General features: G+C 42.1%; 1 protein-coding gene across 4 annotated transcripts in view; it reads left to right on the top strand.

Moving 5' to 3' along the window:
* ptprua (protein tyrosine phosphatase receptor type Ua) overlaps positions 1-20,042 on the top strand; it is a 196,891-nt gene extending 176,849 nt beyond the window's left edge. For 2 of the 4 annotated variants that reach the window (XM_037093288.1, XM_037093286.1), the window contains 7 exons: positions 2,844-2,979; positions 4,855-5,004; positions 8,298-8,612; positions 12,777-12,902; positions 16,422-16,579; positions 17,378-17,513; positions 18,978-20,042. In XM_037093288.1, the coding sequence (XP_036949183.1) occupies positions 2,844-2,979; positions 4,855-5,004; positions 8,298-8,612; positions 12,777-12,902; positions 16,422-16,579; positions 17,378-17,513; positions 18,978-19,040 (1,084 nt within the window). In that variant the 3' untranslated portion in view covers positions 19,041-20,042. Of the gene's footprint in view, positions 1-2,843; positions 2,980-4,854; positions 5,005-8,297; positions 8,613-12,776; positions 12,903-16,421; positions 16,580-17,371; positions 17,514-18,977 lie in introns of all 4 variants that reach the window. The other 2 variants (XM_037093287.1, XM_037093283.1) reach the window with 1 other exon arrangement.
* The last annotated feature ends 3,391 nt before the right edge of the window (positions 20,043-23,433 follow it).

Here is a 23,433-nt window from a genome sequence, read left to right as displayed (position 1 = left end):
TTTGTGTAGGCGGAGAGCACAATAGTGACAAATCCCAGAGTTTCACACATAACCAGCAAGAAATTCACAAAAAAAAAAGTGCAATTTTTGACAATCAAGGATAGCATCTGCCCTTTTCAGTGAATGACTTTCATTCTCTGTTGGACACTGGTGTTACAAAAGAAGCCATTTCTCACGAGGCAATTTCTGCTCAGCTGCTGATGTGTGCAATTTAATTATTGCATTATGAAAAACTGAGTGCAAACACCATCAAACTGTGGAAAAAACATTCAAATATTGTAAACAAAAATGTGCTTGAGTCAGTTAATAGTGAATGGACGCAGTATTCTAAAATATCTCTATGTTTGTGACAGAACATGAATACAAAACTTAAATTTGTACTATTAAATCCATCTGCTGATCGTCAACTCCCCAGGATGCAATTCCATAATAAGCAATCTGCACAGGTGATGTAGCCTATATTCATGCAGATCCTTTGGTAACCATGGAGACACATTTGCCTATAAGCTTAAGTGTGTGGGTATTTCTTCAGATCAATTAGTCAAAAAAAGTTAAAACTGCAGTGTGTCGTATTTGTATCCTACTCAGGCGGGAGCCCCCGGCGCTAAAGCCAATGCATGTTAGAGCAAAAGACTGCAGTTCCTCAAAGGGCCACTTGAGGGAAGGTACAAAAGCGAGTCAAGCTCCATAAGAGCCAGTGTGAACGCACAACTCTACAGCCTGAAAAGATAAGCTAATTTCAGTCAACTTCTCCTCTACGTTCATGATGTTAGTGCCTTTTGGAAAAGTTTAAATGGAGATATCGGACAAACAATATGTAATTCTGTGCAGTTAATTGGAGTAAAAGACCACTGTGGAGGGACAGACGCTGGTGTTTTGGATTAATGAGCGACTCTGTTAGCATTAACAAAAGGCAGCCAGCGAGTCTGGAGTTTAAATTTTAACTGTTGGGATTCAAAAGTGAATTTATCTTCCTTTCTTGTCATAACTAACTATGGAGGTGCGACTGCTGATTGACTGAATGGAAGGGTATAGAATGGAAGGGTATAGAAAGAAACAGAAAGAAACAGAAAGAAACGGGTATCTGGTCGAAGGCATACCCTCGAGGCCAGTTTGTGCTTGCTATCTTGCGGCTAATCTACAAGGTATTCTAAATATTACTGGCAAAAAAAAAACACACACAGACAAACTGATGTGAGTAACACGAGCCAAAGTTCACCTCTCTATATGTTTGAATACAGATAGCTTGTTAGCCTTAGCTAGCCTAGTAGCTTCCGGCTAGGTGGGGTTCCCTTTGTTGACTAGGCTTGCTTCAGCTCTACCCATGCTCCACCTTTTTGCCCATTTTTGATTAATCAGGGGTTTGGGGGAGTCAGACACTGGCAAGCTGGTGACAGCCAGCATGATCCACATTCGGCTTCATTTGAGCTCCCGTGGGTGTTGTCAGATCGGCTCCGTCCATTATTTTATACAGTCAGTGATCCTACTCTTAGTTTCTTCGAACTGCATTAAGTTATAAAACTGCCCTACAAGGCCCCTCCGCTCTGTCCCATCTCTACTCTCATGTCATTATAACAGGCAGTTAATTTACAGTTTAATAATGCTCCTATTAACATGCAGCATGACATCCCGCCAGATACCAATTTGATTGCCCGACATGGGCCCATGTAGTGGTGATGATGAGAGTCAAAAATATCAATGAGATCCCTGCCTCTAGCACTAGAGGCAGACAGGCAAAAAGACAACAGCTTCTTAAGTGGTCCGGACCAATTTAGCTGAAGTACAGGTGTGACAGCTCCCTGCTATAAATTATTAAAGACATAAGTGTTTGAAACAAATAGTTTTACTTAATGGTGCATTTCATTCTGCCGTCAGAAAGTAAGGAAGAACATAATGTGAAAAAAAAACTTTAAAACATCAACTCGTTTGTAAATTAATGTAAAATTATAAATAAATTCTTCAGACATCTAATGGAAACACATTAGAGTTTAGGGAATGATGTCAATGAGTAAAGGATACAAAATGTTTAGGTGATCTTAGTATGTGTGGCTTGGTTTTCTTTTTACAGCTCATGAGTCTCCCACTTTTTTATTTCTGTACATTCTACCTGTCATAATATGATTGCAGTGTGCATTATGTGTCAGTCAGCCCACTAAATATAGCGCTGCCTGCCAAAAAATAGCAGCATTTAAGGTCAAGCAAGGGTGAAAAATATGAACACACACCATAAGGACGCTGATGGTTTTTAATAATCACAAATATGCTGAGATTTATTGTGTTTTTTTTTTTTATTTCAACATTAACCATCTGATGGTGGCTTCTAATTCTGATCAAGTACCAACCCTGTTGCATCTTATCATAAATAATGGGCTTGTTAAACAATATTGATGTGCTGCAGGCAAACTTTTTTTCTGTTCCATGGTGTAAAACAAGGCAGTACTATGAAGACAGATGTACTTTTTGCGGCTTAAAACATCCCAGTGCAGAATCTCAGATGGGTTTTATAAATAACCAAGCCTTACCTGGGGAGGGCTGAGGCATTCGCAAACACCCACACATGCCTTTATCGCCATGTTATAACCCAGACGGGGAAGGCAGAGGTCTGCACTTCAAATTTCTAACTGAAAGGTTTTTCACTTTCAAATTTCAACTTTGGCTATTTTTTTTTTGTCAGAACATAATGGTCACTGTATTCCCTGTCTTTCTTTGCAGAACAAAGCCTCTTATTATGCTTGACTTTGGGCAGAGTATCTCGATCATTACTAAAGGTTCCCCGTCGAGACTTTTTCATTTCAGCGGTGTATTCAGGTTTGTCGATTCTCTCCTCTCTCCTTTTGCACCAGTATGGGGGCAGGCAGGACTGGCTGCTACATTGTGCTGGATGTCATGCTGGATATGGCTGAGTGTGAAGGAGTGGTGGACATCTACAACTGTGTCAAGACCCTCTGCTCCAGACGCATCAACATGATCCAGACGGAAGTGAGTGGGAGGGCTCACACTGTTAGCCATAAGCTCACACGTTTCATCTTCACAATGTAATAGACAAAATGATAAGCTGCTGCTAGCTCACATTCCTTATTATTTTTGTATTTGAATGCTCAGAATTCTACACTTTTTATGCTGGAAAAGCCTCCAAATCAACCATTTCTACAGCCATGGGCAGCAGTGGAGGAATCAGATACAGAAGCCACATTACAGTGAAAAAGTACTCTGGTACAAGTTAAATGTCTAGGTTAAAAAATTCAAAAGGGAAAATGCAAACGTTAACACGAAAAGTAGGTAGAGCGGCATTATTTTTCAACCCAATCGCCAGAATAAATGTTGGTAGTGTTGCGTTCTTCATTTGTTTGGGTTGAATTTTCTTCTTAATCTTGAGACAATATGATTATGATCATGATTATGATTATGCTTATGATCTGGTTAGCCTTAGGCAAAAAATAAAAAATAAAAAATCATGGGGTTAAGGTCAGGAAAAGATCATGTTTTGTGCTTAAAATACCTGGTTTATTTATATTTATGTTCCAATGTTTTCAGCTGCTAGCTGGCTGAAAGCTAAAAGAGGCTAAATAGCTCTGTGGAGGTGAGGGGAATGGCAGAGTACGGGTGATCATTAGATCGTCTGATTTTGCCACTACAAGCAAAACATTTCACACTAAACATTGATTCACTGTTAGTATTAAAAATGCTTGATTAGTGTATGATAATTTTTAAAAACAACAACACTCATTAAACTGGCCCCTCTGCACATTTAAATCATTTTATCACTGGATTATTTAGTACATGTAATTAATTGATGCTGTAGGTGGTCCAGGAGGCACTTATTTGAATTATTTTTCCATTTTTTTGGCATGGTTTGTCAACATTGTTTTTTGGGTTTTTTTTTTGGTATCTCATCTACTTAAAATTTGTGTTAATCTCAGTGTTACCAAACGTACTCAGTCCATTAGTGAGAGCCAAAATGATTTGTGGAGGCTATAATGTTTCTGATATGAAGGTAATTTAGTATAACCGTTTGTCTAAACTCATTTAAAAATCATTCACTTCCAAAGAAGTCATATCAGCGCAGAACAAAACTGTCAAGTTGATACTCAAGTACCAACTCTTCATATAAGATACTTACCATAAAAAGATATAGACATAAATAAACACACAATCTTTAGTAATGCTGTTTAAATTGTACTTAATGTGAACTTCCAATCTTCAAATAAACAAGCCAGAGAAAGACATTAATTGTTGGGATAAAAAAAAAAAAAAAACTGTTAACTGTTGGAAAATATTTAAAAAGCATTCTCTTGATAATGAGTCTGGAAGTGGTGTCTGGGGAGAAATACAAAAACAATAGTATTTATCTCCTTTTAATTTCATCTTTTCACCTCTCAGCTGAAACTGCTTTACCCGCTGAATACACATTTCTGCAATTACAGAGCATAATAAGAAATTCTAAATAAGTTGGACGAGGGACACTTTTAAGCCTGTAATTTTGAATGTACCCGAGCGTCTTTGATCTTTTGTTTGGTTGGATGTCAAAACAAATTTCTTGGTTTCCTCGTTAATTGCTCAGCTCATGACGTTATTCAAGCATCGCGTGTGGGCAGTGTTTCTCTCCTCTGATGTCTGATGTCTGCACTTTTTCACCAGATTTATATACAATGTCTCGCTTCAGAAACAATACCTAAGAGTGGGCACTGACGGTGTGAAGGATGGTTTGACAGCTATTACTATTTGTCAACATTCAGCAGCAGTAATTAAATTTGGCATTGTCCTCACAAGTGGCCAATTAACAGTTAGGAGGCTCGTAAGTGCAGCGAAGGCTTTGTGTGACTTTGTAATTTTCCCCCGCTGTCCATCTCTCAGGAGCAGTATGTGTTCATCCATGATGCCATCCTGGAGGCTTGTCTGTGTGGAGAGACTGCCATCCCCGTTAATGAGTTTGCGCTCACCTATAAGGAGATGCTGAAGGTTGACTCTCAGAGCAACACGTCGCAGCTCAGAGAGGAGTTTCAGGTAAGGCTAAAGCTAAATCTGTTATGTCCATACATTTCTTTTGTTTCCCTTGACTGAGGTATCCTGTCCCAGCAGCATCTTAGCTACACAATGACACCAATTTACTCAATCACACAAAATCAGTCTCCATTTAATTACATCTAAGGTACACTGGGCTAAAACCAGTAGGGGTGGGCGTAACATGCATGAAGCCCGAAGTTGGGCTGTGAACAGTAACAACGAATTTGTCTTCAAAATAAGAGCTTTACATTGCACCCCATTGGAGTTTAGAACTGGGTTCTTAGTGGGGAGCTTTTAATTTGAAAGTAGCGACCGTTCCTAGCTTGCTGCTACAACAACAAGCAGAAACAACCAAACAGCTGCAGAGACCGTGGAGACGCTAGCATCTCCCAGATCTCACCTTCTGTTCAGTTGCTCATCTTAATGTCTGGTGATGAAGTGATGGACTGACTGCTGTGATCAGCTGTTTCTTGGTTTTAAAACTCCCCGACTGTGGGGTCGTACAATAGTGCAGGTCACCGACACCTCCGCCCATCTCATGCAGGGGCCGGCACATTGACGCCTCGGATTTAGATAGCAGGCGAGGCGGAAATAAGTGTACCCTCCGAGGCGGCAAATCGGCTGACCAAAAAACAGACCCCCAACTTGCTGGCCTCTGTCTAAAACAACAGACCAAGCCGCCAAAAGGACGGGAAAATTGGCGGCTTGCTGCCCTGTCTAAAAACGTTTATTATCAAGAAAAATCAAGAAATGTTTTTTTTTTTCGTTAGCTGTAACTTAACAGCTGAAAGCAAAAAAAATGAAACGGCGGATATCTGAAAGCACAAACAGGCACACTGGAGAGAGAACTAAACTTCTAACCGGTTTGACTCCAATGCAGTTATGTTTGGCTCAGTTTTAGCAAGGTGTACATTGTGAATTGGCAGCTGAGTGTGATTCAATGTTAAAAGGCCTGTTTACAAAGCAATCTCACATGCTATACAGCATGGCTTATGAGTTCACTGTAAGATGAGTAATTTATCAGCATCTGATTCCAGTCCTCTTCATTGTTCCCACAATGCAAAGACTTCTTAAACACTGCAAGGCAGCAAATCGGCTGTCGAGCTGCTGACCCCAGCACATTAACACTGATGTTCTTAAAATGCCAAAATTGAAATACGTCTGTTAAGTTGAATAACAAAATAAACAATGAACACTATTTAGCCTCATATATTATAGGTTTTTAACTCATGTTGATGTCACAGTTAAGTGCATCATCCACTGTGAACGCTGGAAAAAGTCACAACCTTGGCGACTGCTCCGACAGTAAGATGATCATGACTACACGACTAATCCCTCTTAAAAAAAAAACAGTTTTAGTTTGGGATCAAAGTGATCCCAGTCAGGATCCAGTTTGAGTTCTTTGCATGTAGCTACACATGGATCCCCCAAATAGAAAGGCTGTGAGGGTTCCCATTGAGCGCTCCACCTGTTGGTTTTTTGTGTGTAAATGATTTATCATTTCCAAAAGTTTTGGAACCGGTCCAGTAGATAACCTCAGCTGCCAGCCGCAGCACAGCTGCAGAGTAATCCATTGGGTCAACGTCAGAGTATCGTCCACTAACAGTGCTTGTTTTGGCTGACAGGCTGACATTCTGAAAAATAAATTCCTCTGGAGATAGACCTTTTTGTAAAATGATAACCGGAAACACAAGTCTCGTTCAAGATGAAGCCTCCCTGTGAACTCTTGCAAGGTGAGTTGTTGGGGGAAGATGGTTGTGGAAACTGGAGCTGGATATTTTGGAGATGATGTAGACAAACTGCCAGCAAGATTTTTATTTACAAGGTGATGGCTGATTTTGACAATCTAGATGGGGCAATAACTGTAACAACTCACCTCACGAGATTTATTTCTCCTTGATCAAGACTTCTGTTTCTTGTAACAGGGGAGCCTGTTGTTTATCAAAAAGGTCTCTCTCTGTGGAAATCATTTCAGTAATGTTGTCAGACACTCAGAAAAACAACCTCAGCCTGTCAGTGGCAAAAAACAAACACTTTTAGTGGACGTAACTTTGACAGTCAGAGGAGATGAGGTGATCCGACAAGTTCCAAATCACTTTGTAGGTTTTAAAATACCTAAATCCCCCTTTAAGAACATGGAAATGATGTCATTTGATTGACTTCCTAATATGGTAGCTACATATCCAGGGCTGCAGCAATGCCTCAACACCCAAATGCACAACTGTAAATCAACTATTAATGTGGACAGTAACAGCACTCCTCCGTACAGATATTTGACATTTGAAGTAAAAACAGTTCAGACTAAACGCGCTCCATCACCTTTTACTACTGTAATCTCTAAATCTCAAAAGTCACTCTGCCGGTGCCTCAAACAGTCGTTTAACACACATTTATACCTACGCTGTATCGTGTACTGTAGGTCTCTCCTGAGGAAGGAATCCTTCGGTTAAGAGTAAATGGGTAGTTAGTATTCACCGATACTGACACTGCTCTTCCGATCAGCAAACGTAAGAAACATTTTCCTCAGCAGAAAAAAAACGTTTGAGATTGCGTCTAAGAACATCTATTTGCCTTTTATGCAACGCTGCTGACTCGTCAAGTTAATGTGAGTTAGAATGATGTTATCGATCGTTGACCTTTGGCTAGAATAATTAGACTTTTTCCTTCTCCACACGCAGCACAATAACCTTCCCTCAGCGGTGCTCGCAGTCGTCCAATAAGACAGACTCATTATTGCAACTTGTAGCCGAGACGCAATATTCCAGTTACGAGCCGGAATGTTCTATTCATTTTGTCGGCACCAATAGGGAGTCGTTCACAATGTGAAGCAAGTTAGATAATCAGTTCGCTTCAATTTCCATTGCTTCCTAATATGCTTATTCATAATGTATGAGATTGCACTAAATGTGTTTTTATCCATTACGCCTTGTGGGGGTTTTGATGATTAATGCGTCAAAAAGTTTTCCCGGAGATGATCGGAGATAGTTGTGCTTGTCAAGTATTGACAGCCAGGCAGTTTGAGTGGAGAATGTTATCACTGCCTCTGTCCATCTCGCTTTGATCCCAATTCTGTTCCGCTACATCTGCCTCCTCTTATCACTATCTTCATTCTCATTCTCTCATTTTATCTCCGCATCTATGAAATTTAACACACTCCCAAACACACATGCCAACCTTTCTAATTATCTCTTCTGCAACCCGCCTTCATCCTCACTTTGCCGCTCCTCCTTCTCCTCATCCTCTTCCTCCTTCTCCTCCTCGTCCTCCTCCCCTTGCTCCCGCTCCTCCCGCAGACTCTGAACTCAGTGACTCCTCACCTGGATGTGGAGGAGTGCAGCATCTCTCTGATGCCCAGGAACCGCGAGAAGAACCGCAGCATGGACGTCCTGCCGCCGGACCGCTCCCTGGCCTTCCTCGTCACCACAGAGGGAGAAAGCAGCAACTACATCAACGCGGCGCTCGCCGACAGCTTCCTCCGGCCCGCCGCCTTTGTGGTTACGCCGCATCCGCTGCCAGGCACAACCACTGACTTCTGGAGGCTCGTGTACGACTACGGCTGCACCTCGGTGGTGATGCTCAATCAGCTCAACCAGTCCAACTCTGCCTGGGTAAGAGGAGCTGTCAAAGCAGCTGGATATTAAACTGACGACACACAACCAAGACGAAGTCACTTTGTCACTAATCTTATTAGCTGGAGCTCTAACTTCTACCTTATCAGCTCAACTCTTTTAATTAAGCCATGGGCAACCTCTGCGTGACAGCGTCTGCATCACAGCTGGACTTTTATTAGTGACACACAGTGTATTTAGAAACATCCCAATAAAACTGGCTTTACCGCAGTGTGATACCAGAACAAGCTTTCTTCACATTTATTGAAATATGGACCCAAAAATTCTCAAGACTCCCAACAAAGAGGTGTCGTGTTAATGTGCCAGAGGTATCACTTTGTTAATCACTCTCTGCTAAATATTGTAATGGAAAAATGTGTTTCAAGTCTGTTTAAGGGGACACATGACAGGTGAAGAGGGTAGCATTTGTAACTATTAGGTATCACCATAAAACTGTCCCAGTTGATCACTTACATTGTGACAAATGTGTTTTTCATATTACTAGTTTCTGAAATTGAACATTTTGGAGGCTAATGAGGCATTATCTATTTAAAAATGCACTAATTTGAATACATTTTTCGAACAGAAATTTGAATAATGGATAAAGCCACGCTGAAAAGTCTGTTGAAATATTAGAATCCTGGGTCCATTTTGGGTATCTCTTTTTATCAATTCATAAATGAATAAAAATACTGTATTAATAGATATCACCATGAAGCTCCCAGTTGATCTTAGACTGTTTATCCAATTAAGTCTGTACTTATATATGTGCTTGCATTAATGCCTACATCAGAACTCAAATAAGCACCTATGTTGTTTCCATTGACCTGAAAGAAGACATAAAAACAGCCCCAAACTCGGAAAAAGTGATGTTTTCACATGCAGTGTCTTCCCTCGATGCACCTTTTTATTATTCATCCATCTTATTGCAGTTTAACGTCTGCCACTGGAGCAGCTTTTCCTCCGAGAAATGTGCAGCATGTATCCCCTAAAGAAGATATGGGGAGTGTTGAGCGTCGGGGCCTATTTCCTGCCACTTCCAAACACTGTAAGGCAAACAGTAATTTGCAAAGACGAGCAAAAGTAGAGAGAAGAAAAAAGAAAAAAGAAAGAACTGTCAGGTGAACGCTTTTTGTACACTTAGCAAGAGCACTCTCCTGCACAGAGTGATTCCTCCTCCCTGAGAAATAAAAAAAATAGTAATCTCAAACATGAGGAGCTCTTTGATTGCCATGTAGAAGGCAAAATACGCTTGTATTCCATCTCATAGCAGCTCTTCCTCAGCCTGACATGTACTCTATTTTGTTTTCTGACTCCCATAAATGTCACCAAAAAGATCATTTTTGGACATTGAAATGAGTGAAAACATCATGAACATATATATTAATTGTAGGACAAACAGGTCTCTTTCCATAATCCTTTGAAGCTTATAAATAAGACTCGTCAAATACCGCGCTGACAAATGACTCTGATGAGTAAAGCTAACATGACACATCTGGGCTGCTCACAAAAGATCTTATTTTACCAGTCAGGAGTCTGGCACTAAGAGTTCCCTCTTAAGAGCTCTTCACGAAGCTGCCGAGAGCAACTTTTAGCCGGGAAACAAAGAGAACTGCTGAGCTCCCCTGAATGTGGTGTTACTGGGCTGGTGCAGCACATGTGTTATAATGCAAAACACAAAGTATTGTTTTTACACATCTGTTCTAAGAGAGTGTTCACTTTTTGAACAAATGTGTTGAAGACATTAGCAAGCATCAGCATATTGCAAAAAAAAAAAAAAAACAACTACCTATGTTGTGACATTGTCATTGTCCTCCTCTGCAGGATTTCAACCCCCTCGTGTGTTTGTTAGGCTTGTTGTTTTGTTTTTGTCAAATCATAAATTAATGATGAAGTTTATAAAACAATGCAAAATGCCCACCCTTTTTTTTTTTTTTTCCTCAAAGAGCCTTAGGTTTTGCTAGTTTTTATATTATGAAAAAGACAGTTAAACTGCAGTGATTCAAAGCAGAGTGCATTGCAACGAGGAGGTGGAAGAGGGATGCAGAGACTGAGCACAATCAGGAGATTGCAGCCCGCTGTGTTTATTTTGTTGATTAAGGTTGCTTGGTAATGTCGCTTTTGTGCTTTGGAATTCTGAGCAGCCAGTATTTTCGACAGCTCACGGCGCATGTCAGACTTTATGACCTCACTGGGTGGCCGTGAAGGATAACAGCTAATCGTCCTAGCGTTGAGAAAGTACTGTCAAATTCACCGTCCAACTCTGGGGGAGGTCTGTGCAGCATGTAGTTTGTCACGTTCAGTAAGTCCCCTGTCTTAGAACTACTTTGTGAAAATGATGTTTTTTTTGTCTACATTACAGTACACGTGTAATGCACTGCAGACAATTACATTTTGTTTTCGTGACACTTATATACTGAGTGGGTCACACAGGTACTGGTAATGAAAAAGATTCAGCTTTTATGTTGCAAACTTGATTTTGAGAGGACCTTCACAGGTTTCTGTGAGGTAAGAATGCTCTTTAAATAGGCAGGATCCCTAAATATTTCTTATATTTCATAATCCCAGCGCAATGGGCTGATTGACACAAAGGTAAACTGGGATTCTTTTACCTTTATGTTTCTAAACAGTACAATATGATATCCAATCTGCAAAACCTGCGGGAAAAAAAGGTAATTACAAAAGGTCCAACACCTCAAATCCACTTTATTGTCTGTATTATTTTGTGCTGCATTGTTTGGTTACTGATCATTTTTGAAAGACGGGAACTGTTGAAAACAAAAGCTGGCAAAAACCTCAGAGTATAATCATACAATCAAATTCTTTAATCACTGCATCCCTACTCTACACTGTCTAGTGTTGACTAAAGGCAAAAGATGTACTTAAAAACATTAAACGGTGAACTGCTTCAGCTCGACTTCTTCTCCTCTCACAAGTATGAACCAGCATATGGATGTTCAAAAATACCTGCAGGTTTTTTTTTTTTAGCGTCTGTATATAAACACGACATGTTCATGTTATCATTCCTTACGGTGAAACACGTCGACAGCAGTAGTGACAACATGTCAGCCGTATCGCTCCTTCCTCCCAGATGAAAGTGACGCGCAGCGCAGCGACGACGGGTCATCGCTGTCTGGCCTTTAACTGGTGCGCCGCCACCGGGATTCAATCGCGCGTTCGGGCCGTCTGTTTAATTTGCACAGGCTGTCGTGGCATTAACACATTCTTATCGTTTCCCCCCATGTTTGCTCGTGCGTGGGTTTGTTCTGCCGTCTCCCTATCGCTGCTCTGTCACCGTGTCATGTTGAATTCCCGCTCAACATTTCCACCATGCCTGTCAGCTGCAACCTGTCCTTCTTCCTCTGTCACTCTCCTCTTGTTCTTCGTCTTCCATGTCTCTCGCTGCCAGTGGATTAACAGTCCACCTCCCGACGCACACACAAACACATACACACACACACACACACACGCACTCAGGCACGCGAACACACTCTTGGTTTGCCCTCCTGAGTTGGAGCTGCCTGTCTCCTGTCTGAATGTATAAATATTTATCTCGCCTCGTGCCCAATGTCACCTGTTAATACCCTTCTGTCACAGTGAAATGCCATCATCACTTCCTCCTGGAGGGCTCCCCTCAGTCCCAAAGTCACCACGGAACACGTCAGCGTGTCAACACCGCTCCCTTGTGTGCCGCTCCCCCCCCCCGTCTTGTTGGCCGGGGGAAGCGTCTTTGAAGCAGCGTTGATGGGGAGACCTTGGCTTTTCCGCGTGCGCCAACCTCCAGGCTAACTTCCTGTTTATCCCTCCCAGGCGTAGCCAAGGTCTCCTCCTCTATTAATTTATAATGCGCTAATGGTAATGATTTGGACTCATGAATAATTCAAACTGGGTGACCGCGGCTTATGTGAGGGATTGTTCAGCGTGACGAGAGGCTTGTTTTTTTTTTTTCTTTTTCTTTTTTTCTTTTTTCTCATTTAATTTACGGTCGCTATTTGTAGATAATCATTGTCATTTAGGCTAATTGTCTCCGCTGTCAATACTCAGGTGTCTTGTTACTGGGCCTCACCATCACTGGCTGCTGACATAATGATTTGTCCTGCCTCAAGCAAGCGTGGACTAATGACCTGCTGTCTCCTCCCTCTCTCTCTTTCTCTTTCTCCTCAGCCTTGTCTGCAGTATTGGCCTGAACCGGGGCTGCAGCAGTTTGGGCCGATGACAGTAGAGCTTCTGTCCAGGACAGCAGACGATGACGTCATCATCCGCCTCTTCCGGGTTCAGAACATCACCCGGGTAGGTGGATCCAAAAAAAAAAAGAAAAAAACAGTTTTAAAAAGCCAGATCAGATATTTGACTTTCTTGTTTGACAATCCAAAAACAAGCTGTACACGTGTTTGGACAAACATAACAGGAGCACCTGTAAAAATCTACTGCAATCCAAATAAAGTATTGGAATAGCATATTGAAGTTCTACAATATGTATATTCCCATAGCCACAGAATGAATAGCTGTTGTGGTTTAGTCACTACAACAGTCTGGTTTTCTTCCTCCTGCATCCGAAACCTTACATTCTGGTTGCACCTCGGCTTTCAAAAATCTTGACTTGTTGTGGAGATCGTGTCAGAGAGCTGTTGATTCATCAGTAATTGGAACATCATATCAGCTCTGGTTCTGTTTGAACTTGTGTAATTTATGCTAACAAACTAATTGCGCTAGCTGACAAAGCGTCAAGTAAAAGCAGTGTCAGAGGAGCTAAGTGATTGTAAAAATAAATGAGTGTTCTTCCTACGGAAAACAATTAGGAAAACAGTTGATGAGGGGGCAGAGATGGAGAATGTGGTAAACTAGCCTGAGTGAGATTTTGATGATAGATCTCAACAAGTACCATGAGTTTAGATACGAGTACCTCAACAACAGAATCACAAATAGATGTAAGTTAGAAATACTACCTGAAGGTTTCTTTATCAACCTTTTTAATTTTTTCTGATATTCGAGGAGGTCATTCTACTGACGTTGCCCACCTTCGTACTGTAGACGAATATCGATGCAGTTTTTGTTTTGTTTTGTTTTTAAACACTCAGTTTTTCACTCTTGTATTGGGCTAACGGTAGGCCAGGGTTAGCAATTTGGTTAACAGGGAAATTGTGTGAAGGGAAAGAGGGTATAGCCTACTCACTAACTCCATGCCACAGAAGTTTATCCAAGGGTCAGCCAGTGTTTTTTTTCAGATTGGATAAACACCACCAATATTTAAATACTGTGCACGCTAATAGGCAGACAAGCTTTGTAATAGCAAGTGGGCTTAATCATGAAAAATGGACATCCAAAACAATTCTTCTTGGATAATCTCTAAATACACAGGGAAAAAGTATATAAGGAACAACAGTACAAAGCTATATATCAAAACACCAAAGATACACCTCTAATGTATGTAAATGTTAAAAATATCAAATTCATTTTCCCATAAAATGGAATCCAACCTAATTCACACATCCATTGAAGTTTTTCCCCAAACTTAAGTGACTTTTTTTTTTCTTTAATCTGGATGCTGACAAAAGCTAAAACTCTAAAGCTCCGTTGCAGTGGGAGGCATTTTCCTGGTGCTGAATCAGTTCATTTATTTTTTAAGAGGGTTAATGAAGCCTGATACTAATATAATGATTGTGAATGGTGACCTGGGTCCCAGCTGGCATTTGTTGTTCCCCAGCGGTTGGAATGATCTGCAACATAATAATCCTACTCTCTGTATCAGCAGCATGATCACATAATTAGCCACATATGTATAGTCCCAAGTCCTGCTTAATGAGCAGATATGCTCCTGTTTGAGCAATTAAGTACTAAACACTTAAACAAATACAAAACTCCATGTTGTTTTACAGTTACCTGAAAGAACTTTCATGATTTATGTCCATGTCCAGTAATTTGCGTTTTTTTTATTTATTTTTTTTCTGTGTCGAGCTTGTTTGTGAGTCTGTGTGTGGTGTACGTGTCTGGGTGTTGTCTGAATAATTTAGCTGAGCTCCCGCTTTCACTTCACACTGTCGCAACGTTTCTAGCTCCCATCCTTTGACCTCAGTAGCTTCCAGCAGCTAGTTGAGCAGACGTGTCCCTTAGCTGCCAAACCCTCCTAGCCCCCCCCGCGTGCCGCCTCACCTGACCCTCGCTGTAGCCCATCACCCTTCCAACTCCCACCCAGCCCCCTCAAATATCTTGACACCGTATCAGAAACTGTTCCCACGTGGCCTCTCTGCAGGATCCCGAGGAGACAGACACCACAGAGCGAGACACCGATAGCCTCTGCCCCAAGAAGGAACGCCGTTGTCAAGTAGATGCAGAAAAGGTTGTTGCCAAATACACTGTTATAACTGGAAATAATAACCTTATAAGGTGACATCGTTGTTGAGCCTGTGATCCTCCAAAATACCTTATGGAGTTTTTTGCAGCTAGTTCAATTAAAACCTGAAACCTGAAATAATTCATTGCATTCTTAATGTCTATGTTTTGTTTTTTTTTTTTATTTCTGACATTACAGCTCTCCAACTATATTCTCGAGTTCTTAAACTTCGGACCTTTTACAGCATATTTAATTGTTGTTGGGTCTGACACTGTCCCATTATGATGGTTATTGGAAATCAATGTAGTTTCTGAATAAAAAGGATTGAAATTGATTGAATATATTCTCAGCTGAGAATCTCTATCACTCATAGAGAATATCATCAAGAATTAGTGAAAGGGTGACTCTTTTTGTAGCCAATTTGAATCACTCTACACTAGTACACTCCCAACAGAACATTTGTTTGGACCAGGAAAGGTGTTCCCCTGTTGATCTAGCCAGGTTAAAAGAGAGTCACCTTCATGATTTGAAAGCCCTGGCTTAAGGCTCACCTCAACATGTCATTAATCTTGCTCCATAGTACACCCTTCTGGACATAAGTGTGTGCTAATGGCACCTCGCGGCAAGGTACTAATACGCCACCTAAAGAAAATGAAAAAGTAAAAGAACCCACTTCTCCATTGTTCCACGACAGGCAAAGTGCTTTCAACATTCAACATTTTATTTTGGTGAGAACAACTGTAAACATGACAGCGTTTATTGAAAAATCCCCACAGGGCACGTTTAAGGTGCCATTTCCCACAATCCATCGAGCATCCCCTGGCTGTCTTCGGTCTCATATAAAGTTCGAAAAGTTAACCCAGAAACCGTAAGCGCTGCATGTTCAGGAAGAGCAAACTCCATTCAAATCCCCAGACTGCAGGAAAAGGAGACAGTGGAGAGAGGAGCTTGTGGCTTCTCTGACATTAGCAATAGTTTTCTGGGACATTTTGAAGCAGGAATTTGGGTTAACCACTCTGTGTTATATTAGAGCCCAAAAATGTCAAAATTGCATTTGGACAGCAGGCAGGCAGCCTCAGAGTATGGCAGACTAAAACATGAGCTGATATGCTTTTTTTTAAAAGAAATTATTAAAAACTGCTCTAATCTACGTAATCTATGTAAAAGACTTCACTGTTTGGATTCACTGTCACTGCTTTCGTCAAACTCATTTCCAGCAGCACTCTGCTACTCAACTTCAACAGCCAATTAGAAGTCAGGAACAGGAGCTCCACAGCTAATCTCGAGCTGGGTTGATGTTTTTGACAATCCCCTCCGGCTGATAGATAGATCAGCTAGATGTCTGAGTGAGTGAGCAATGTGTGTGGAGCGCATGCAGTGGGTTTTAATGCATGCGTGATGGTTTATATTGGGGGGGGGGGGAATTCATTTCTTACTTTTTTTCTTTTATTCATCCCCACAACTCTTGCTTTCGATAGCTTCAGGAAGGCCAGCTGGTGGTGCGTCACTTCCAGTTCCTGCGCTGGTCCCCATACCGCGACGTGCCCGACTCCAAGAAAGCCTTTCTCAGCCTCCTGGCTCAGGTTCACAACTGGCAGAGGGAGTGTGGAGAGGGACGCACCATTGTCCACTGCCTGTGAGTCCACTTACATGCATCTACAGTACATATATGCAGTACACATGTTTCTGATGGCCAATACTCATATGAGCCCTTTTATGCTTAGACTTCGCTCTACAGCGTATTTGAAACATGAAGCTCAAATCTATTACGAATTCAACGCATCCTCATGAATTGCATTCTTCTCTGACTAGAAACAGCTCTTAGACTTTCTATAGAAGCCTGTGCTTTTGAAGTTTTGGACCCTCAAGTAGATTTCTCACAAGATGGCACATCACATTCATATTTTTTCCACATTGCCGCTGTAAGACTTCCCATGGTTGTAATCCTCTTCAGATTTATTAAATCTCATCAAGTCAGCGCTCCAATGGAAAAAAAAGAACTATTAAGTGTTTGCGTCGCTACTGTACATCAGCCACTCGAGCGGAGGTGCCTGCCTTCCATTAGACCTGTCCCCATCTCCCTGTTAGAGCCCTTTGATCCCCGGAGGTCAGGCTGTGTCTTAGACGTCCCATATCTGATTAAGTCCCCGCTCCTGTATTTTAATGAGAGCTTTACTCAGATATTCATCTTGAAAGTCTGCCAGTTGGCCTTTTTCTGACAGCGTGCTTGATCTGCGCTCAGTCAAACTGTGACATTTCACTCTGTAGCACCCCCACCCACCCCCCCTCTCTGAGAGCGTCTGAGCTGCTGTACCACATCTTTATTAGGTCACTCATGTCTTTATGCTTCTACTGTGTCTGTTTGTGTCTGTGCGTGTCTGCGTGTGTGTCTGTGTGTGTGTGTGTTTTTCTTTGTTCGTTCTTTCTGGAGTAGGAACGGCGGCGGTCGAAGCGGTACTTTCTGTGCCTGCACCATGATACTGGAGATGATTCGTCACCATAGTGTCGCGGACGTGTTCTTCGCTGCTAAGACACTCCGCAACTCTAAGCCAAACATGGTGGAGACAATGGTGAGTAAGCAAAGGGTCTTTTACCGCAATATATTAAACGGCATCACTCTCTGTCGCAGTCTGACAGAGGGAATGTCGAGGAAGTGAAATGCGCGCCCCAGCAAGACTAGATGATTAAATACGCCATTTTGGGGATGTAAATACAACTTGTTTCACTTCTTCAGTACATCCCTGGATCTTTATCTTAAGGAAAACAGCATCATGTAAAATTCAATGGTAATGAAGGGTTCAATGTTTAGACTGAGTGAGAATTAAATTTTGGATGTGGTACATTGAGAATGAAGTCAAAGGAAAGCAGCAAGTGGGCACAAATCAATACAATTTCTCTCTAGCTAGTGAAAATTGAGGTGAGAACGTGTTGAAATTTGTCAAGTTGAGCGCTGCATTTGTGCTTATCCTGAGGCCATGTGACTCCAGTTTATGAGCATACAGAGACAAAAAAAAAGGAGAGATACGGGAGAGGAAATAATAGAAAGAACAGGGTTTTTACTAAGTTCTGACATCAGTCAGAGTCAGCACAGTTCCGCACCTCTGAATGAGTGTATTACCTTCCTGCAGAGCTGCTGCTAACTACCTAGCTATATCCGAGAAAAATATCAACGTTACAATTAGTGGTTGTTAAGTTCACTTACTAAATAACAGTTGAATGAAAAAAAAACAAAAAAAACACAATGTTCAGATTTCATGTGGAAAAACTGCTTATACCAAACGGTACTGCAGCTGTAGGGCTGTTGTTTGATTAGGGCCAAAACGAAACAAGACAATCGGCTGATGAAAACGTGACGTCAGCCTGAATGCTGAATAAAACAACATGGCAGTTCAGTTTGATGTCAGGCAGAGTCAGAGTCTGAGCTATCAGTTTGAGCTTTTAACAAATGTTACTCGGTGTGATTCATTGTGGAGTATTTCCAGCGGATTAATACACATTTGGTGCCCTTGGATCGACCAGGCTAATGTATGCAGGATTCATTTGAAATAAACTCCAATCCTGGTAGTGAAGGAACATGTAGTGTAGTGTAGTAGTGTAGTAGTGTAGCAGTGTGGCACACTGATGTCTTTTGTATTTGTACAAGACTTTCTGCCACTTATCTCCATCCGTGTAGGTTTAATTTAGCTCCCTACTGGTTCTCCATCATACCTTCATACTATGGCTGGTATGACCATGAAAGAGGTATTATATTATATTCTATGTAGTATGAAAAGATTTAATTTGATGGACCCGACAGAAATGCTGTTTCGGGAGGATCAAATACTTATTTGTTTTGGTCTGCACATGGGATACGTTAACCGTAACATAGATATAGATGTTTTCTTTCACTGACAGCAGGTGGAGGAAAAGTACACCGGGAACTAAATTAGAACATTTGATCACTAAATAACTTTTGAACTTATTGAAATACAAACATCCAACGGAGGATTTATAGTTCATAGAAATAATTTCCTCAATATCTGTGCTTGTTCTAGGAGCAGTACCGGTTCTGCTATGAGCTCGCCCAGGAGTACCTGGACTGCCTGGAAGTCAGATAGCACCAATTCCTCACTCGTCGTCCTTCTTCGAGGAGAAGGTCTGGATCCTGGATCCTGCATCCTGGATCTCTGCTCCTGCCTCCTTAGTCCGTGTACACAGCTCTGGTTGTCTCCTTCGCCATGCCTGGATGAAACGTCGTCTGCCATAAAGACTAAATGAGAAAGCTCACTGGACTACTTGTAACATACTACTGACACCCTTTTTGCTTTTCCTCGGCGCTCCGAATCCAGCCTGTACTCTCTAGCGCCACTTGACATCTGCCAGACCAGAGGACACTTAACAGGAGTGGAGTTCATTTTCTATACACCCACTGTCAAAGCAGCCGGACTACCTGTTGTACACCTTGCTGACAGGATTAAAGAGCTCAGCTGTGTCCTGCCTTACTATGAACAAACACCGAAAGGGAACTACAGTTGATGCCAACCACTGGGTGATATTTTGTGTTTGTTTGTAACACTGTAAATGGTGCAATCTGCTGTTGGTGAACATCCCATGTTGTACTGTACTATATTTGAACTTTATGGTGGGTCAGCCTGATGATTGAAAGTTAGTTGAGGGTGAAACAGAAAGAAGTTGGTCACATCCAATGGACATATCTGTACAGTAGAGTTGTCTTGGACCTAATTTCTCTTTATTTATTTTTTTCTGTGTATATAGATGTTTTTTTTCCTCCTTCCTCCGGGTGTTTCTAGGTGTTTCAACGTCTTATCAATGTGCCAATCCATTTCTCTCTGTGTCTGTGAATGGGGACCACTTCAGCATCTGCATGCCCAGTCTTAAGTGTTTCATTGCAGTGTGTGGCCCAAGTCTGCTTTAGGGTGGATTCCGCGACGTGAATCCCTCCGCTAGCCCCGAGAGAGCTCCGTAAGAATAACCACGTGTTGCTGTGAAAAATCCGGCGAAAAATCTGTCGCTTTCTAAATTTGTATTTATTCAATGTGTTTTATTTTCTAAATAGTGTATAAAAGAGGAAAAGAAATAAAATATGTTGTTGCCTAACAGCCACGCTTTTTTTTTTTCGTGCACCTCACAGACAGGGGCAGGGCCAGAGGGGTCGCAGGGGTCCCCCCCCCGAGAATGTTTCCGACATAACAGAGGGTTTTTTCTCGAGTAGGAACCTGCGGGGCTGAAAAATGAAAACGATATGGAAGTGCCAAAAACTGTATTTCCTCACATGGCCACTTGAGGATGGCTCAGGTCAGTCCCCACAGAGCCCCATATTGAAATGGTCAATTTTCCATGAGCATTAAAGCAACATTATGTAGAAATTGGTATGTAAATACAAATCCCAGGTTTCTCCCACAGTTTTTCTGATGCGAGATGAAAGGCTGTATGCCAACTTCAAACACTTTTTGGCACATCATAACATCATGCTAACATTAAAATGATTCTCATTAACGGAAAACTGTAACATCATTTTGCTTTAAATCATATTAGGTATGGTATGTATAATTAAGGGTGTGTCTGCGTTGACTGACAGCTAACCACTAGCTGGCTAGCCGAACAGGTCGCATTTGGCTCGCCTCAGCTCCACCCACGCTCCACCTCTTTGCCCACTTTTGGATTATTCGGGAGTAAGGTACATTGATGTCCATGTTTTAAATGGTAGGAGGGATGGGGAGTATTAAAAGTTGTTTATTTGGCCTCCATTTATTACACTGAATAAATTATGTGACTGTTTATAATTAACATCTTACAGTGCTGGGAACCAAAGCTCTAAATTAGAGTCTCGCCCATGTAAAAGATTCTCAGAGCGCTGCACTCTGCAAAGTTGTGTCCAAGCACTTATGAGTTTGTGAGGGAACTGTTGTTGACGCTCCCCAGCACCACCACCAAAGCCACCACCCCCGACCCAGCCACTCGCCAACAGCAGCAATATTGCTGCTTAAAAAAAAATCCCACAGTTCACTCACTTGACCTGTGTTTTAATTTACGCTTATCATTTAATTAGCAACTTTAATGGACTTTTTTTTTTTTTTTATCGTTACCGCCAAACGGAGCCTCTAGGATTGAGCCACTTCTTTAATTGGAGAGTCTTGATGATCCATTGATCGAGGCCCCGACGCACTTAATCTGCATGTGGTGCTCTACAAGCGATGTCACATCTAGTTACTGTGTTTTATGAGTAGCTGATAAGCTCTGGTGATTCACTGTTTGACCCTTCTCCGCACTCTGTTCCTTATCAATATACTGTACTCCTTCTGCTGCCTGTGCACTTTTTCAAACGAGAGACAGGACAGTGACGGATGATTTTTGTAACGGATGCAGAGGAGAGCGCGTAGACAGCAGCGCAAATTAACTCCAGAAGTAGCCGAACGATGTGATAGAGGTCAAAGGCCGCGCTGGGGTGTATTGTTCGGCTGTCGGCGTCGTCTCCTACGTTCAATTACAGCCTCTCTTTGTATTTCTGAAGCGAAAGAGCTCCCTTTGCTGCGTTTAAAAGATGATAATGTGCATAATGTGCGTTGGATTTAAAAAAAAAAACAAAACACACACAATTGCTATTGTGTGCAGTACACAAAGAGACGTGGAAGGCCGACGTTCTCCTCAAAGCGTCTGTTTACGTCAGATTACAAAAAACCTGGAAGTGATGTGATCACGAGTTGCCGAAGAGAAGCGAGTCTTCAGATTTGCCGTCGTGGAAATCTTTCTTTTGGAGGCTGATCTGAATGCTTAAGAGTACAGCGTTAGTCTCATTGTCACGGCGACGATGTCTGCAATTACTGCGGGAGCCGTTGTTTCACAGCGAGAGGCTGCATTCAAGCGCTTGAACTGGGACTTTCTAGATGACTGAATGCGATGAAAGGCGGAAAGGCTTGTGGGTATCTGGGGGATGCTTAGCTTGATGATTTCATTAATCACAGGACATTTTGCAGATTAGATTCTTTCCAGGCAGTCAACAAAAAAATACAGATTATCTCATTAGTGTATAAAGGTGGTAATAGAGTACCGTAATCCTGAAAATGGTGGCAGAGCTTCAGACCCAGACTACCTGCAGTCACTGCTCTCACCACAACGCTTCACATGAATAGTTGATTATTTGCTCTTTTGTTTCATTTTTCATAGTCACACCCTCCTACTAAGAGAGCAATCACAACAGACTCATGCATGCCTTTTGATTGTTCATATTCTCACTCATAAGTTATTAATACCCACATAAAAGAGCAGACACGCTGAGCTGTTTTAGCAGACTCTAAGCCGATGATAAACAACACCGGGCTGCTTTCCACGACAGATCTGCTGGCAGCGGGTTACAGTTTGTCTTATTCGAGTCCAAAAGGCTCTGCAGGACAAGACTTTTCCTTATCCCTGTCTTGTAAGTCCGCAGCTTTTTAAGTTGTGCAATCAATCAGTAGCTTGTTTGTAATGCTCATAGCGTTTTGGGCCAAATGGGCTGATGGGCTGTACGAGCACGTGGGAGCAGACCCCAGCATCAGAAGTCTGCAGAAGAAAAGCTGTGTAAACACAAACACAAAGATGCATCTCTTCCCCCCTTGCTGGCTTTGTGTTAAGGTTCCAGCCATGCAGTGGGTCGCCACATGAATCAATTAATGTCTCCTTCATTCTGACACAAACTCACTGTGGGAGGTGGGCTGCAGCCCGGCTGGTGGATAGAGATGTATCTGTGTGTCTCCCTCGACTGATGGCAGATTCAATTTGAGCTCACTTTATCTCCGTGCGGATTCATCTTATCTCTGACATGACTTTACATTGCATTAAATTAGATTTCTCTTAACGAGTATGTGGACCGGAAGCTTCTCTCATCTCTTTACACGCTCAAATCGAATAATGTCGCGCGAGGTCTGAGAAAACCTATTCGGAGATGGTGGGGCTGCTGACGATAAGGGCTGGTGTTTTTAGAGAAAATGTCTCATTCAGTATGGCAATCATCATTGATTATGTCAGGCCCGGATGATAGAACGTCCATGAAGGCGGCAGTTAATGGCAAATATGTCGTTTGGTGGGAAGGCAGAACATCAGTCGGTGTACCCCGTGGCGGTGCTGAAAACGTGGGACAGAAAAGAACTGATGAGACTGCACACCCAGCCCCGGCATAATCTATTGAGGTGGGAGGAAAGATGCGAGGCGATGGCCGAGGGCTAGTCAATAATGACCCAGCTTTATCCCAGTGGCTTGTAGTTCACAGGGCCTGCATCTCCATCTTCCATCTCTCGGTGTGACAATAAGCTCAAAGGGAGGCCGGGGGGGGGGTCCGAGGTGGCATGACCTGCGACGACTGGACCAATATGAGTAATGCTGTGCTCCCTGACCGACACACACGCCTCACTTTTGATGCATCCACAGCTGTCAGAGCTCCATGCCTGTCTCACACTGATGGCTGCAATAAAGAGTTTTGATGCCGTGGGTTTAAAGAACCGCGTTTCTTTATGT

This window comes from Acanthopagrus latus, chromosome 3 (assembly GCF_904848185.1).
Source record: "Acanthopagrus latus isolate v.2019 chromosome 3, fAcaLat1.1, whole genome shotgun sequence".
NCBI lineage: Eukaryota > Metazoa > Chordata > Actinopteri > Spariformes > Sparidae > Acanthopagrus > Acanthopagrus latus.
This window is presented reverse-complemented; position numbering and strand designations above follow the sequence as displayed.